We start from the raw sequence: 17557 nt of genomic DNA on the forward strand, positions 1-17557 counted from the left end.
AATAGCAGGGAGAGGCCAGGGTTACTGGCCTGAAGAGGATAAGTGGGTTGGCAGCCCACCGAGGAGGAATTGGAGTGGGGAGAGACTTGTGGCAGGGAGAAGCCAACGAGCCGGCTCCGAAGACTCCAAGAGGGAGGGGAGGAGAGCGGCCCAGGCAGGTGGGAAGATCCGGGAGAGCCGAGCCTAGCGGGAGACGTTCCGAAGGCAGAGCGCACAGACCTCGGCGACCATTGGGTATGGAGGGTGAGCGGCACTGAGGACACATTGGGCTGGGAGCTTGGCTTCCTGAGAGGACAGTGGCTCGCTCCTCAGTAATAGGGAAATGAGGAAGAGAGGAGGATGGGGGGGGGGCAGAAAACGGATTCCGCTTTGGATGTGTCGAGTCTCAGATGTCTGCAGGACGGCCAGCTCAAGGAGGCTAGCGGAGTTGTGAGATGGACGGAGAACTTAGTTCGGTGGGAACTCGGCCCGGAGACGAGAAAGCAATAGCGGAGAGCGTGTGAGGGGCGCTGGCCAGCTCCCCGCGTGGAGGAGTCGGGCAGAAGGGCCGAGAAGGCCGCTCATTCTCCGTGCCCTTGCAGGGGCCCAGCCCAGAGCTGCGTGTGAGCCCCGGCCGACCCGAGAGGTTTGGGCAGAACCTCCTCCGCTGGGCTGCCGGCCCCGCCCCGCCCTCAGCCTGCTGGGGCTCTTCCCGACGCTGCCCGGGGCTAGGATTCCTGGGCGCTCCTTGCTAATGGTTATGCCGGCAACACCCCAGCTCAGCCCTAACTCCAGCCGCTTGGTCGGCGGGCCCCAGACACCGTGCGGTGGGAGGTAGGTTGAACTGCTCGGAAAAGCCTCCAGTAGCTGGGCCCAAAAGCTCGTCGGGCAAGGCTGGAGTCCAGGGAAAGGACCAAGCAGCCTCCTCCCGGGTCAGCAGCCTTGGGGCTTCTTGGCTAGCAGCTGCCCTGTCCCCTCCCCAAAGGAAAGCTGCTCCAGGACCGTCAAAGGCAGCCTAGTTTCTTAGCCTACTCATCAGGCTAGAGGGAGGGAGAGGGGGTTAGCCTGGCCAGGGCTGGGGGAGGGGAAGGGCCTCATACCTACCCTGCCCCGCCTCCCCTCCATCCTACGGAAGGGGTCAGGGGCCCTCTGGCCATTCTTTTCAGCCTGGACTTGGTATTGTGCCATCTGTCCAGGTCGGAAAGTGCCCATGCCTTCCCCCCCCCTCCCGCGAGGGCTGGCCAACCTCCTCCTGGGAGCTAGGAGTCTCTTGTCCTAGGCCAAGCTTAAGAGGAGCCCACTTCCACCTACTACAGGGCCCCAGGGCTCACTTCAGCATCTCAGCTTTCCCATCTGTCTGATGGGCACCAAAGGGAGACTGTCCACCTTTCCTGCCCCGGGACAAAGTTTCTACTCCTCCTTCAGAGCCAGCACTGAGTTTTACAGTCATATTATAAATAGATTCTGTTTTATTTATAAAATCCACTTTCCATAAAATAGGGTAATTCTTATGTACGGGGCAGACAGTCTCTCAGGCAAGGTCATCTGCCCAGTGCCTTCAATCCAGCCTTCATCGAAGGCAGCCAGGGCCAGGCCAGTCAGCTTGCCGCAGGAGCCAGAGCGCTTGGGGGGGGGGGCAGCCCCTCCGGGGGAGGGAAGCCCCCTCCACGATCACGTTTATGGGCTTCCCAAGCTCCAGTTCGTTGGCACAAAATCTTGACATCGTTCTCTGGGACTCAATTCCACTCATTAAAAAAAAAAAAAAAAGACTGTTCTCAGAACCCTTTCCCTCTAATGAGAGGCAAGGGTGATTACACTCATCCCCCTTGAAATATTAACATAGAAAGTTGGGGGCAGGAAGAGAGAAGGAAGCCTCCAGGTACACCAGACTGTCGCTCAAGGCCGACCTTTCTCTGTCCCCTTTCCTGTCCACCTTCCCCCCCCCCCCCCCCCGTGTGCGGCCGGCCCCGGCAGACCGGGCTTAAAGCACAGGCTTCCTGGGTCCCTCGCCGTCCAGCAGCCAGGGTGAATCTTTGGCAGGTAGCAAGGTCAGGCTTTCTGCAGCTCCTTCACAGGTAGGGAAGCAAGGAAGGCCCTCAGGTACTGACTGGGTGCTCTCGGCATTCAGTGCTGCTGCGGGGGGTCGGGGGAGGTTAGGAAAGGAGAGGGAACAACCCAGGCGCCATAAAGCGCAGCCGGCAGAACCAGTTGTTCTTCCTGGGCCGGCCTCGGCCCCACCCCAGGGCCCCCCAGCCAAGCAGGCGGCTCTTCTCCTCCCCCTCCTCCCGCAGGGCACCCAGAGCCGGCGGGTGCAGCCCGGGCCAGACCGCCCCCTCCCCCGCTCCCAACAACTAGCTCGGCAGTTTCACCGGCACTGTTGACTCGGCGTTTCACCGCCTGGGCCCGGAGCTGGAGGCGGGGGCTTCAAAGGCAACCTTGGGCTCAGCTTTTCTGTGAGTCAGGGCCTCTCCCCGCGCACCTTCCTGTCTCGGCCTCCCTCCGCAGATCATTTGCATTGCAAAGTCACCCGCCTTCAGCGCTCTTAGCCCGAGGGAGCGGTTTGGGAGAAGCGGGGAGCCGGGGGGGGGCACCCCACTCCCCCCGGGCCGACGGAACCGGCAAAAGGAAGTTTGGCGATCGCCCGGCTCAAACAAAGGCCGGTCTAGCCACGGCTTCTTTGAGGCTCTCCTGCCCGGGGCGTGTGTGTGTGTGTGTGTGTGTGTGTGTGTGTGTGTGTGTGCGCGTGTGTGTATGTGTGTGCGTATGCGCGTGTGTGTGCGCGCGTGTGTATGCGCGTGTGTGTATGCGTGTGTGTGTGCGTGTGTGTGTGTATGCGCGCGTGTGTATGTGTGTGCGTATGCGTGTGTGTGTGCGCGCGTGTGTATGTGTGCGTGTTTGCGTGTGTGTATGCGTGTGCGTATGCGTGTGTGTGTGTGTATGCGCGCGCGTATGTGTGTGTGCAGGGCAATCAGGGCGCGTTGGGCCGGGGTGTGGGAGTGGGGGGCGGGGTATCAGAGGGGGCGGCGGCCGAGTCTCCGTCTGCCCACAGCTCCTGGTTACCTGGGGGGGGGGAGGAGGGGCGGCGCACACGCCCTCTCAGTAGCCCCCGAACCAACTGGTGAAGTCCAACAGCTCCTGCTCCTCGGGGCTCAGCGCCCCCTCGTAACCGCTCTCGTCTGACGAGTACGGCGAGCGAGGGGAGCCTGGCACCGAGCTGCCCTCTCGGCCAGGGGACGACGAGTCGAAGGAGGAGGAGCCCGACGCATACGAGCCTGAATAGGGGCAGGGGCCCCCGCTGCCCCCGCACGGGGCCCCAGCCCCGGGGGGCTGCGGGGACCCTGCCGGGCCAGAGGCCCCCGCGCCCAGGAGGCTCTCGGGGAAAGTGGCACCCGCGGCGTCTTGCCGCGCCAGCAGCTGCTGCAGGGCACGGATGTACTCGACGGCCGAGCGCAGGGTCTCCACCTTACTCATCTTCTTGCTGGCTGCGCCGTTGGGGACGTGCTGCCGCAGCGTCTGGAAGCCCAGGTTCACCAGCTTGACGCGATTGCGCTCCCGCTCGTTGCGCCGTGCCACGGCCGCCGCTCCTACCCCCGCGCTCGCGTCGGGCCCGGGCTGCTGCCGCGGAGGCTGAGGCTGCTGCCGCGGAGGCTGAGGCTGCAGCTGCAGGCTCAGAGGGCCCGGCGTCCCCGGCCCCGGAGCCGGCCGCCGCTTACAGCGCAGCAGCTCCGGGGACGCTGGCCGCCGCCGCCGGGCAGCCCTCAGGGACGCGTGGGGAGGCGCCGTACCGGACGGAGAGTAGGCACCAGAGGCCGCACAGGGTTGCAGCCTCTGACCGCCGGAGGCCAGGGGGCTGCTGCGGGCGAGAGGACGCGCGGGGGGCGCCGGCTGGCTCCGCGCTCTTCCGCAGTTGTCCATGTCCGATCTGGCCCGTCTGCGCAGAGGGCCCGGCCACGGCTGCCGAGGCCACCTTCTTCGCGGACGATGGCTACCCGCTGTGGCCGGACGCGGAGAGACGCAGCGCCCAGCTGGGGCCCGCGGGAAGCAGGCGGGCGGGACGGCCGGGTGGTGCGATGGAAGGGGCAGGCAAGTGGCAGCGCCCCTCAGGGCAGCGCGTGGGGCTCTCGCGTCCCGCGCGCGCTGTTGGCGGCCGTCGGGAGCTCTACTGCTTGCGGTCTGGCTCTGTCGTTGCGGCGCTTTTCCGGGCCGGGGCCCGGGTGTCTTGTTTTTAAATGCACATGGAGCCCCAGCGCCCTCCCCCCTTGGAGCCAAGCGTGCCGAGCCCCGCTGGGGCGGGCGCTCCCGCCCTGCTCCCCCCTCCCCTCCCCTCCCCTCCCCTCCCCTCCCCTTGGGCTTGGGCGCTGTCCAGGCGTCCTCCTCCCGGCCCCCTTTTTCATCCCCACGCGCTGGGCGCGCGCGGGGCGGGGCATGGGCCGGGGCGGGAGGTAGGGAGGTGGCTGTCGGGGCGGCGGTGCAGGAGGCTTAGGCAGCGGGCTGCTGCACGAGTCCCGGCGGGCGTTGGGGGCGGCCTCGCCCCTGACCCATCCCCACGCGGCCCCCGTTCCCCTCCTCGGCTCGATCCTCCTCCTTCTCCAATTGGCCTCTCCCAATCGTTGCCAACCCGGCAGGCCAATGGCAGCGGCCCGGGGGCCCCCCAAGCCCAGCCCCAGGGCGATCCGGGCCCCGGCGCGTGGCTGCTGGCCCAGCTTCCCCAAACAGTACCCCGCCCCAGGGTCTGGGGTCTGGCCCAGAGAGAGAGAGGTGGGAGGCGGGAGCTCGCGCTCACCTTGGAGGGGGCGGGATCAGGGCCCTGTAGCCCTCCGCCCACCTGTGCACCTGCCCCCTCCCCGCCCTTCGTTCTTTCGGTCGGTCCAGCCGGCTGGGGGTCTGGGAGTAGCAGAAGTAGCTGGGGTCCGCTGTGAACGAATTTTCGGTCAGCTGGCCGGCCCACGAACGGAAGAGATGATTTACTTCTGGCTTCTTGGTTAGGCAATCGAGAAAGGCCTCATGGTGAGCCTGAATGGACTTGGGTCCAAAGGACCCCAGCCTGATGGCCCCGTGAGTCCGGAGGCTGCCCACAGGCTCTGATCCTCTTTCCTTCCTCTGGGGCGGTTGAAGCAGAGAGCTAGGGCCAGTGGCTGAGTCTGTCCATAGGCCCTGCAGCCCCTACAATCCCCTGCCCTGCCCTGCCCTGCCCTGCCCTTCCTCTGAGGCAAGGTAATGCAATGGAAGAGATCCCAGACCTGACAGAAGAAGAAACAGGCATCCTTTAAGTCCCCGTTGTGTGCCTGGCACTGCGCTAAGCACTTTATAATTATCATGTCACAAGAACCTTGGGAGGTCAGTGGTATTATCCTCACTTCACAGATGAAGAAACTGAGACAGACAAAGGCTGTCTTGCCTCAGACTTGCCTAGGTTCACACAGTTAATGTGTCTGAGGCTGGATCTGAACTCAGGTCTTCCTGACCTGAGGCCCAGTGCTCAGCCCACTGTACTACCTAAGTGCCAGGAGACGGAAGCCTGACCATGTTCCCGTTCCCTGGGCCTCAGTTTCCTTCTTTGTAAAATAAGGGAGTTGACTGAAATGATCTCAAAGGTCCCCTGCTGGAGGTCCGCAGAGGACTCTCAGGCCCTCCACAGAGGGTGACCCAAAGGCCTGCCCTTTTCATCCCCCAGGTCTCTCTCTGTAGGAAGGGTAAGTGAACTTCCAATCTGGAACGCACTTGGCACATTTCTTTTCTTCTCAGGAGAGAGGGGAGGTGAGTCTGGAGGGGCACCCAGAGGGACGGACACGCTGCTTCCTCTGTTTGCTGTAACGTCTGCCTGGGCCGGGCCGGGGAAGGAGGCTTATGGAATGTTGAGAACTGAAAGGGGACCCAGAGGCCTTTGGGCTGACCCCCCTCACTGTAGACCAGAAGGGGAAGCCCCTTTTCCAAGGTCACCCAGGCACAGTAAAGGGCAGCCCCAGGATCGGAACCCAGAGCTCTGTTGCCAAATCCAGGGCTCTTGGCTCTGTGGCCCGAGCCTCTCAGATACCCATAATCCCCCTGTGAATGAGGAAAGAAGCCAGGAGTAGTGACTTGCCTAGGGTCACACAGCTAGTATCATGTGTCTGAGATCGATTTTGAACTCAGGTCTTCCTGACTCCAGGTGCTGTATCCACTGCACCACCTAGCTACCCCTTCAACACCTATTTTAACCTCTTCCAGCCTGAATCTTTTCATCAGTAAAGTGGGGATGATACTGTCACCCTTATTTCAAACTTGGCTTATCCACAACTGCGGAGCCCTTCACATTCCCACATACTGGCGCTTCCCTTCCTCTCTCCCCACCCACCTCCTTCTTCAGCATCCATTTGACAAGCAATGATTGAGGGCCTACTGTGTGCCAGTCATGGCAGATACAAAGTAATTCCACAAACCAGTCCCTACCCTGTAAGCCCTGATCAAAGATCCTACAGGCAATCCCCTATTTCCGTGGAGAGCACCACCTCCTTCTTGGACCCCCCGCTTGGAGGCCTCGGATTTATGTGCAGGTGCTTTTCCGTTCCTCCCCCCACACCATCTCTAGCATCTGCACCTTCTCCCTACTCACCCTGGTACCACCCTAGCCCAAGTCTCATCGCCTCACTCCCACAATTGCAATAGCCTCTTACTGAACATTTCAGCCACCCGGCTGCCAAAGCCATTCTTTACCCCTCCTACAGGGCAGAAGGCTCCCTGGCTCCCTATCATTGCCTCTAGCGTTTGACAGGGAAAGCCCTTTACAGCCTGGCTTTGTCCTCTCTTGCCAGCCTAGGATGGCTGCTCACCCTCAGCCTCTCTGCCAGACTGGCCCATTTGCCCTCCCTTACACCCTCCATCCCACCTCCTTGTCTTTGAACTCTGTGCCTGGAGTGCACACCTCCCTGGGTCCTTCAGAGCTCCCTCAAATGGCTGAGTCCTTTCCTGGCCTCACAGCTCCTAGTACCCTTCAAGTTATTTGGGGTATGCTTTGTGCATGTGAGCATGTGTGTGGTTAGACTGTAAACTTCCTGAAGGCAGTGATTGGACCTCTTCCTCTATATAATCATGGCTGCCATATGGCACCTTCCTCCCAGGGTTGTTCTGAGGATCAAATGAGATAACATTTGTGAAGCACTTAGTACAGTGCCTGGCACATAGTAGGTGCTACTTAATTGTTAGTATTATTTATTACAGCTAGCATCTGCCTTCTGCAATCCCCCCAACCCGGTCTTCTCTCTATGCCTTAGACAACGTACTCCATCTCCCATCACCAGGTCTTTGCCATGGCCGTTCCCCCTGCCTGGAAAGCCCTCCCTTCCCCTGTCCCCCTCCTAACTGTCCCTCCCTTTCAGCTCTGCTGTGTGGTCACCCTCTGTCCCAAGCTTCTGGGTTACATTGTTGCTCTCTTTCCGGTTTATACTGTATTATAGTTTGTATTCATGCTGTATCTCTGGATGGGTTTCATAGGCCCTGGTTGTCTCTCCTGATTAGAACAGCAGGCTTGGGGAGATGGTTTCATTCCTTGTACTTGCAACCCTAGTACCTAGGATGGGAGGTTCCCCTATTGACCATCCCTTTCTACAGCTGAGCTCACAGGGCCACGTTCCCCCAGGATAGGTGTGGCTGTCCTTAGGGTAAGTCGTTGGCTAGGTACCCATTTTACGTCCAAGGAGAGACCCGTGGGCCAGCCAGAGCCCTTGGGAAAACAACCCCTTAATGACAGCAGATGCTGAGAACCTCGGGTAAAACAACTCGGTACAAATGCAAAGCTTTATTGCAAGCTGTGAGGATGAGGAGGAAAAGGGCTCCCGACATTCGGCTGGGCATGCATATTTACCTAGAGGATGATTCACGTGAGGGCAGCACCGAGATATGGGTCCATTCAGCAGAAGGAGGTGCTCTGGCAGGAAGGGAGGGTGCGCGCCTCCTGCAGGGGAGGGTGTGCTCCAAAGGGCCCTTGTGAGGGAGGGGTCCCTTGGGTGCCCCCTCCCCGGGAGCAGGCCAACTTACATACCAGAGGGCAGGCAAAATGTTGTTTGGGAGGTTTGTTGTCAGGGAGAAAAAAACAAGCTGATGGTAGATGAAGTATTATCAGCTGTACTAACCTCTGAAGAAGATTCTTGGCAGTCATTTTCCGTAAGTATATTCTGCAGCTTACAGAGTCCCTTAAGGGGAGACTGTCACGGCAGTTTCGAGGTCACAAAGCCCAATGTTATAACGACTCCTAGGGTTTCTGACTCCTTTGTCTGCTCTACTCCTGTCACCTCTCCCTTTATTCTTTTCTTTTTGGGGGGGGAGAGGGGAGGGCGGTGGAGGATAAGGCAATTGGGACTAAGTGACTTGCCCAGGGCCACACAGCTACTAAGTGTCAAGTGCCTGCAGCCGGATTTGAACTCAGGTCCTCCTGACTCCAGGTCCAGTGCTCTATCCTCTGCGCCACCTAGCTGCTCCCTCTCCCTTTTTTCTTTAACCACTTCCAGATGGTTTTGATGACTCTTGCTTTATTATATAGTTTGAGGTCTGGAATCCCCACTTTGTCCTTACTTCTTTTCACCATTTGATATTCTGGATCTTTTGTTTTTCCAAATGAAATTTGTTATTATTTTATCAAGTTCTATATCAAGTTGTATCCCTTTGATAATTTGATTGGTATAGTGTTAAAAGGGTAAATTAACTTTGATAGCACTGTAATTTTTATTATATAGGCACGACCTAGCCATGAGCACTGAATATTCTTCTAGCTATTAAGGATGCAAGGCAGTTAGGTGTTACCATAGTCCATAGAACTGTGGGCCTGGAGTCAGGAAGGCTCATTTTCCTGAGTTCTGACCCACCCTCAGACGCTTATTAGCTGTGTGACCCTAGGCAAGTCACTCAACCTTGTTTGCCTCAGTTTCCTCATCTGTAAAATGAGCTGAAGAAGGAAATGGCAAACCACCCCAGTATCTCTTCCAAGAAAACCCCAGATGGAGTCAAAGCGTCAGACACGATTGAACAACAATAACATTTAGGATGTTCTTTATTTCTTTAAGGAAGTTTTGTAATTGAAGCTATAGAAGTCTTTCATGTGTTTTGGGAGGTTCATCCCCAGATCTTTTATGCATTTTATAGTTATCTGCAATGGGATTTCCCTATTACTGCTTCCTGGCTTTTGTTGCTCTACAGAAATTCTGTTGGTTTTTAGGAATGTATTTTGCATCCTGAAACTTTTCTGAAGCTGTTAATTGTCTCATTAGCGTCTTTGCTGATGCCCTAGAATTTTTCAAGTAAACCATCATATCGTCAGCAAACAGGGTAGTTTTATCTCTTCTTTTGTGATCTTTATTCTTTTAATTTTTTTTCTCTCTCATAATTGCTGTTGTTAGCATTTCCAGAAGTAAAATGACAGTGGGGAGAGTGGGCATTCTTGCCACACTCCCATGTTTACTGGAAAAGGTTCTTGTGTATCCTCATTGTGTAGGATACTTGCTTTTGGTTTTGGATAGATATGTTTAATAAAAGATACCTTTGTTACCATATTTTATAGAGTTATTAGCATAAAAGAGTGTTGTACTTGGTCAAAGGCTTGGGTTTTTTTTTGTTTTTTTTTTCCATTGAGTTGATTGTATGGTTTTGGATGTTTTGGTTTTTAATATGATTCATTATGTTGATTGTTTTCTTAATGTTAAATCATCTTTGCATCATTGGTATAAATCTCACTTGATCATAATGAACGATTTCTTGGATAAATCTTTGTACTCTATTGGACGTGATTTGGTTTAAAATCTGAGTCAGTATTCATTAATGATATTGGCCTATAGTTTTTTTTTCCTTGTGTTTTATCTTTCCCTGGTTTTAGAACCAGATTTGTCTCATAGAAAGATTCTGGTAGAGTGCTTTCTTTCCCAATTTTTGAGAATAATTTGTGAAGGATAGGTATTGACTGTTCTTTAAAAGCTTGATAGAATTCTCCTGTGAATCCATTAGGATTAGGACTCCCCTCCCACTTGGAAGTACCTTTACAGCTAGATCTGTTTCCTTCTCTGAGATTGGGTTATTTGATTTCTCTAGCCTGTCTTCTGACATTTTGGATATTTTGTATTTTTTCAAGATATTCTTTTTTCTTTTTTGTGCTCGGTTTTGTAGCGTAAGATAGTGCACAATGTGTTCTTCTTATTTTGATTTCTTCTGGTTTTTGTTACGATTTCAAGTTTCTCGTTTGCTTTTTTATTGATTTGATTTTCTGTTGTCATCCTTTTTAATTAGATTAGCTAAGATTTTATCAATTTTATTAGTCTTTTCAAAGAAACAGCTTTGGTTTTGCTGTATTTGTCATTTCTATGATTTTTCTAATTTTCCTATTTCCCCTCTAATTTTTAATATCTTTTCTTTTGAGCTTATTTTAGATTTATTTGATGGCTTTCAAATTAAATATACATATATTATATATTCAGTTTATTTATTTCCTCATTTTCTATTTTGTTAATGTATATTTTTAGGGATTCCTGAGGACAGCTTTACTGCTGGGAATACTTTTAAGAAATGTTGGTGTGTTGTTTGATCATTATAATTTTCTTTTACATAGTCATTGTTTTTATAATTTGTTCTTTGACCCACTCTCTATTTAGGATTTCATTCTTAGTTTCTATTTAAATCTGTATCTTTTATTTTTATTGCTTTATGGTCTGTAAAAAAAAATGAATGAACCATTTCTGCCTTTTTACACTTGTTTGCAATATTTCTGTGTCCCAATATGTGGTCAATATTTGTAAATGTTCCATATGGTGCTGAGAAATATGTATATTCTTTTGCAAATCCCATCTAGAAGACATCATGTCTTTTAACCTTTAACTTTAACTTCTCCAGCAACTTGTTTGGTTCCGTATTTTCCCTTTTGTTTATTTTTTCTATTAGACCTATCCAAAATTGAGAAAGGGGTATTGAAGTGTTCTGTCATTACTGTGCTATATTGCTTATGGCTTCTTGTGGCTCAAAAAATGTTCCCTTTATGAATTTGGATGCTAAGGCATTTGGAGTATATAGTTTGTATCTGATATGGTTTTGTTGTGTCTGGTTCCTTTCAGCATAATATTAGTTTCCTCGTTTATTTCTTTTTTTTAATATTTTTGTTTTGTCATATGGCATGAATGCAATTCCTGATTTTTTGGCTTTGTGTGATGCATAGTAAATTTTTTTCTATCCTCTCAGCTTTATTTTGTGTATGTTTTTGTTTTTTAAATGTATTTCTTATAAGGAAAAGATCGTAGGGTTTTTTAAAAATTCAATCTGTCACTTTTTTTCGTTTAATTGGATTGTTTAATCTATTACATTTAAAGTTCTGAGAGTTAGGTTTTTATTTTCCTCTAGCTCTCTCTAATATTAGTTTTTTTCCAGTTACAATTTTTCGTTTTTTTCTGGTGTAAACACAGTACTATGTTCCTTCGTTTATTTTACTTTAATCTTTAATAGTAATAATAGTAACAACAATAGCTAACATACATATAGCACCTATGTGCCAGGCACTGTGCTAAGTGCTTTCGCAGCACCCTGGGAAGTAGGTGCTGTTATTTTCCCATTTTATAGGTAAGGAACTGGGGCAGAGGCTATCTGACTTGCCCAGGGTCACTTAGCTAGGAAATAGCTGAGGTCAGATTTGAACTCAAGTCTTGTGGATTCCCTCTGGCTGCCCCAGTCTCACTGCCAGTAGTGTGGGGGGTAGAGGGCAGTAAGTAGTGGTACTCAGTAAGCTGAGTAAGCTCAAGGTAGACATTAGTTCATGGATTTGTTTATGTATTTTTATATAATATGCATTTATAAATTTAAAATATGTATATTTTTAATATACATAAACAAATTGTGTGTGCATGTGTATGCATATCTAACCATCCTCTGGATTCCAAGTGTCCTAGACAATAGACTCAGCTGCCATTGCTTTGTCTTTGACACATACTTTCTGTTTTGGAGAAGTTTGAGAGATTGTGGAGATCAGAGGAAATGTCCAGTCCTCCATCTTATCGGTTAATTGATGTGGAAGAGGAGCTGATTAATAAATACTAGTTGACCATAGCTAATATGGAAATGTTTGGCATGACTGAACATGTATAATCAGAATCAAACTGCTTACTTTTTCAATGGGAGGGGGACAGCAGGGAAGGGAGGGAGGGAGGGAGAGAATCTGAAACTTAATTTTTTTTCCAATTACATGTAAAATGATCTTTAACATTCTTTTTTTAAAATTGAGTTCCAAATTCTCTCCTCCACTCCCTTCCCTGCCCTCCCCACTCCATAAGAAACCAATCAATTTGATGTCAATTATACATGTGGAGTCAGGTAAAACACATTTCCGTATTAATCATGTTGTGAAAGGAAACACAGACCAAAAAAATCCATGAAAAAAATTTAAAAAGTGAAAAATAGTATGTTTCAGTCTGCATACAGACTCCATCAGTTCTTTCTCTGGAGGCGCGTAGCATTTTTCATCATGGGTCCTTCGAAAATGTCTTGGATCATTGTATTGCTGAGAAGAGCTACGTCATTCACAGCTGATCATTGCTACAATGTTGCTGTTATTGTGTATAATGTTCTCCTGGTTCTGCTCACTTCACTTTGCATCAGTTCATGTAAGTCTTCCAGGTTTTATTGAAATCAGCCTGCTCATCTAGCACAATAGTATTCCATCATGATCATAACCACAACTTGTTTAGCCATTCTCCAGCTGATGGACATTTCCTCAATATTTTTGTACATGTGATTCCTTTTTCTTTTTGTTTTTTTTTTAATCTCTTTGGGATACAGACGTAGTAGTATTATTGCTGAATCAAAGGGTATGCACAGTTTTATAGCTCTTTGGGCACAGTTTCAAATTACTCTTCAGAATGGTCGAGTCAGTTCACAACTCCACCAACGATGCATTAGTGTCCCAATTTTCCAACATCCACTCCAACATTTATCATTTTCCTTTTCTGTCATATTAGCCGATATGATAGGTGTGAAGTGGTACCTCAGAGTCGTTTTAATTTGCATTTCTCTAATCAATAGTGATTTAGAGCATTTTTCATATGACTTTAGATAGCTTTGATTTCTTCATCTGAAAACCGCCCGTTCATCTCCTTTGACCATTTATCAGTTGGGGAATGACTCATATTCTTATAAATTTGACTCAATTCTCCATATATTTGAGAAGTGAGGCCTTTATCATAGAAACTTTCTGTAAAAAATTTCCCCCAGTTTTCTGCTTTCCTTCTAACCTTGGCTACATTGGTTTTTGCTTATGTAAAATCTTTTTAATTTAATATAATCAAAATTGTCCATTTTACCTCTAGTAATGCTCTCTATCTCTTGTTTGGTCATAAATTCTTCCCTTCTCTTTGATTAGAGTAATGCAAATTAAAACAACTCTGAGGTATCACCTCACACCTATCAGATTGGCCAATATGATAAAACAGGAAAATGATAAATGTAGGAGAAGATGTGGGAAAATTGGAACGTTAATGCGTTATTCGTGGAGTTGTGAAATGATCCTATCATTCTGGAGAGCAATTTGAAACTATGCCCAAAGGGCTACAGAAATGTGCATACCCTTTGATCCAGCAATAGCATTTCTAGGTCTGTATCCCAAAGAGATCAAAAAAATGTGAAAAGGACCCACATGTACAAAAATATTCATAGCAGCTCTTTTTGTGGTGGCAAAAAATTAGAAATTGAGAGGATGCCCATCAATTTAGAATGGCTAAACAAGTTGTGGTATAGGATTGCAACGGAATACTATTGTTCTATAAGAAATGATGACTTCAGAAAAACCCGGAAAGACTTAGATGAGCTGATGCTGAGTGAAGTGAGCAGAACCAGGAGAACGTTGTACACAGTGACAGCCAGACTGTGTGATGACTAACTCTGATAGACCTGGCCTTCCTTAGCAATGCAAGGATCTAAGATAACTCCAAAAGACTCGTGATGGAAAATGCTGTCCACCTCCAGACGAAGAACTCTGGACTCTGAATGCGGATCGAGGCAGACTATTTTCGCTTTCTTTGGCTTTTTTTCCCATGATTTTTTCCCTTTTGTTCTGTTTCTTCTCTCACAATATGACTAATGTAGAAATATGTTTAACATGACTGCACGTGTATAACCTATATTAGATTGCTTTCTGTCTTGGGGGGGGAAGGAGGGAGAAAAATTTGGAACTCAAAATCTTATAAAAAAATGAATGTTGAAAACTATCTTTACATGTAATTGGAAAACTAAAATACTATTTACATTAAAAATTATGACATTAAAAAATAAATTCTTCCCTTCTCCATAGATTTGAAAAGTAAACTGTTCCTTGTTCTCCTGCTTTGCTTATGGTATCACCCTTTATGTCTAAATCATGGCATATTGTGTGAGATGCTGGTCTGGACCTGGTTTCTGCCATACTGTTTTCCAGTTTTCCCAAAAATTTTTGTCACAAAATGAGTTCTTGTCCCAAAAGTTTGGATCTTTGGGTTTATAAAACATTAAATTACTATAGTCATTTATTGTTGTGTATTGCAAATCTAATTTATTCCACTGATCTACCACGCTATTTCTTAGCCAGTCCAAGACAGTTTTGATGATTGTGGTTTTATAATATAGTTTGAGTCTGGAACAGCTAGGTCACTTTCCTTTGCTTTTTTTTTAATTGAGTCCCTTGACATTCTTGACCTTTTGTTCTTCCACATGGATTTTGTTATTATTTTTTCTGGCTCTATAAAATAATTTTGGTAGTTTGGTATGGCACTGAATAAGTAAATTAATTTAGATACAATTACTCTTTTTCTTATTTTGGCTCAACCTACCCATGAGCAATTAATATTTCTCCCACTGCTTAGATCTGACTTTATTTGTGTGAGAAGTGTTTTGTAATTGTGTTCATATAGTTCCTGTGTTTGTCTTGGCAGGTAAACTCCCAAGTATTTCATATTGTCTACAGTTATTTTAAATGGAATTTCTCTTTCTATCTCTTGCTGCTGGGCTTTGTTAGTAATCTATAGAAATGCTGATAATTTATGTGAATTTATTTTGTATCCTTCAACTTTACTAAAGTTGCTAATTATTTCAGCTAGTTTTTTGGTTGATTCTCTAGGATTTCCTAAGTATACGATAATATCATCTGCAATGAGTGCTAAATTGCCCAGATTAGCAGAAGAGAAATTAGAATGCCTAAATAACCCTAACTTAAAAAAAGAAATTCAACAAGCCATCAATGGGTTCCCTAAGAAAAAAATCACTAAAACCAGATGGATTTACAAGTGAATTCTATCAAACATTTAATGAACAATTAATTCCAATATTATATAAGCTATTTAGAAAAATAGGCAAAGAAGGAGTTCAACCAAATTCCTTTCAGGACAGAAATATGGTGCTGATGCATAAACCAGGAAGAGCCAAAGCAGAGAAAGGAAACAATAGATCAATTTCCCTAATGAATATTGATGCAAAAATGTTAAGTAAAATACTAGCAAGGAGATTACAGCAACATGTCACAAGTATCATACGCTATGACCAGGTGGGGCTTATTTTTGTAGATGTTCATCCATTTAAGTGAGATTGTTAGATTTATTAACATAAAATTTTTTTTTAAGGCAGTTGGGGTTAAGTGACTTGCCCAGGGTCACACAGCTAGTAGGTGTCAAGTGTTTGGTCTGAGGCCGGATTTGAACTCGGGTCCTCCTGATTTCAGGGCCCGTGCTCTATCCAGTGTGCCACCTAGCTGCCCCTTATTGATATATAATTGAGCAAAATAACTCCAAACAATTTCTTTAATTTTCTCTTCATTGGTGGTGAATTTACCTTTTTCATTTTTGATACTGGTAATTTGGTTTTCTTTCTTTTTTTAAATCAAATTAATCAATAGTTTACTTTATTGTATTTTTCCCATAAAACCAGCTCCAAGTTTTGTTTATTATAATGTTCAGTGGTTTTCTTACTTTCAATTTTATGAATCTTTCCTTTGATTTCCAGGATTCCCAGTTTGGTGTTTAATTAAGGATTTTTGATTTCTTCTTTTTCTAGTTTTTTTTTAGTTGCATGCCCAATTTACTGATCTGCCCTTTCCCTGTTTTATTGATGTAATTTTGTCGTACATTGATGTACATTTTCTCCCAAGTACTTCTGGTTTCTAATCCACTCTGCTGTCTGCTTCTCTATTGTGGGTGAGCTCATCCCACTCACATTCAGTTATGATTACTGTATGTGTCTTTCTCTCCATCCTACCTCCGCCTGTTTATCCTACTCTCTCTCCTTTCACCTTGTCCCTCCTCAAAAGTGTTTTGCTTCTGACCACTGCCTCCTTCAATCTGTCTTTCCTTCTATCCGCTCCCCACCTTTCTTTTATCCCCCCCCCTTCCTCCTTCTCTATAGGGTAAGATAGATTTCTGAACCCAACTGAGCATGTATCTTTTTCCCCTCTTTGAGCCACTTTTGATGAGAGTAAGGTTCAAGCTTTGCCCACTACCCCCTATCCCCCATCTTCCTGTCCACTGGAATAGGTTTTTTCATACCTCTGTGTGTGTGTGTGTGTGTGTGTGTGTTGTGTGGCAACTCCGGTTAAGTGACTTGCCCAGGTTCACACAGCTAGTAAGTATCAAATGTCTGAGGCTGGATTTGAACTCAGTTCGTCTTGACTCCATACCTCTTTATGTAAAATAACTCACCCCATTCTACCTCTCTCTTCTCCCTTCTCCTAGCGCATCCCTCTTTCTCATCATTTAATTTTACTCGTTGGGATATCATCCTATCATAGTCGAAGTCAGATTTTCTGTTCAGGTCTTTTCGTCAGGAATGCTTGAAAGTCTTCTATTTCATAAAATACCATTTTTTCCCCAGAAAGATTACACTGAATTTTGCTGGGTAGTTGACTCTTGATTTAGTGTGACTCCACAATATTTGAATTGTTTCTTTCTGGCTGTTTTTAATATTTTCTCTGTGACCTGGAAGCTCTGGAAACTGGCTATAATATTCCTGGGGTTTTTTCATTTTGGGATCTTTTTCAGGAGGTGATTAGTGGATTCTTTCAATTTCTGTCTTACCCTCTGGTTCTCGGATATCAGGGCAGTTTTCCTTGATAATTTCTTGAAAGATGATATCTAAGCTCTTTTTTTAAAATCGTGGCTTTCCATCTATAGTCATATGAAAAAACGCTCTAAATCACTATTCATTAGAGAAATGCAAATCAAAACAACTCTGAGGTACCACATCACACCTATCAGATTGGTCAACATGACAAAACAGGAAAACGATAAATGTTGGAGAAGATGTGGGAAAATTGGAACACTAATGCGTTGTTGGTGGAGTTGTGAAATGAGTCAACCATTCTGGAGAGCAATTTGGAACTATGCCCAAAGGGCTATAAAAATGTGCATACCCTTTGACCCAGCAATAGCACTTCTAGGGCTATATCCCAAAGAGATCATACAAATGGGAAAAGGACCCACATGTACAAAAATATTTATAGCAGCTCTTTCTGTGGTGGCAAAGAATTGGAAATTGAGAAGATGCCCATCAGCTGGGGAATGGCTGAACAAGTTGTGGTATATGAATGTAATGGAATACTATCGTGTTATAAGAAATGGTGAAC

The 17557-nt window shown here is 47.4% G+C and overlaps 1 protein-coding gene across 2 annotated transcripts; it reads right to left on the reverse strand.

Annotated features, from left to right (window-relative positions):
- Window positions 1-1960: 1960 nt before the first annotated feature.
- ASCL2 (achaete-scute family bHLH transcription factor 2) lies at window positions 1961-3894 on the reverse strand. 2 transcript variants are annotated; one of them, XM_027868675.1, is made up of 2 exons: window positions 3040-3894; window positions 1961-2109 (listed from the first exon to the last, which is right to left on the reverse strand). In XM_027868675.1, exon 1 carries the CDS (start codon window positions 3892-3894, stop codon window positions 3076-3078), a length of 819 nt encoding a protein of 272 aa, XP_027724476.1. In that variant the 3' UTR covers window positions 1961-2109; window positions 3040-3075. The 2 variants fall into 2 exon arrangements, with proteins under 2 accessions (XP_027724476.1, XP_027724475.1); XM_027868674.1 differs by having other exon boundaries at window positions 1961-2112.
- Window positions 3895-17557: the final 13663 nt, after the last annotated feature.

Source organism: Vombatus ursinus, unplaced genomic scaffold (assembly GCF_900497805.2).
Source record: "Vombatus ursinus unplaced genomic scaffold, bare-nosed wombat genome assembly UNPS02014790.1, whole genome shotgun sequence".
Lineage (NCBI taxonomy): Eukaryota > Metazoa > Chordata > Mammalia > Diprotodontia > Vombatidae > Vombatus > Vombatus ursinus.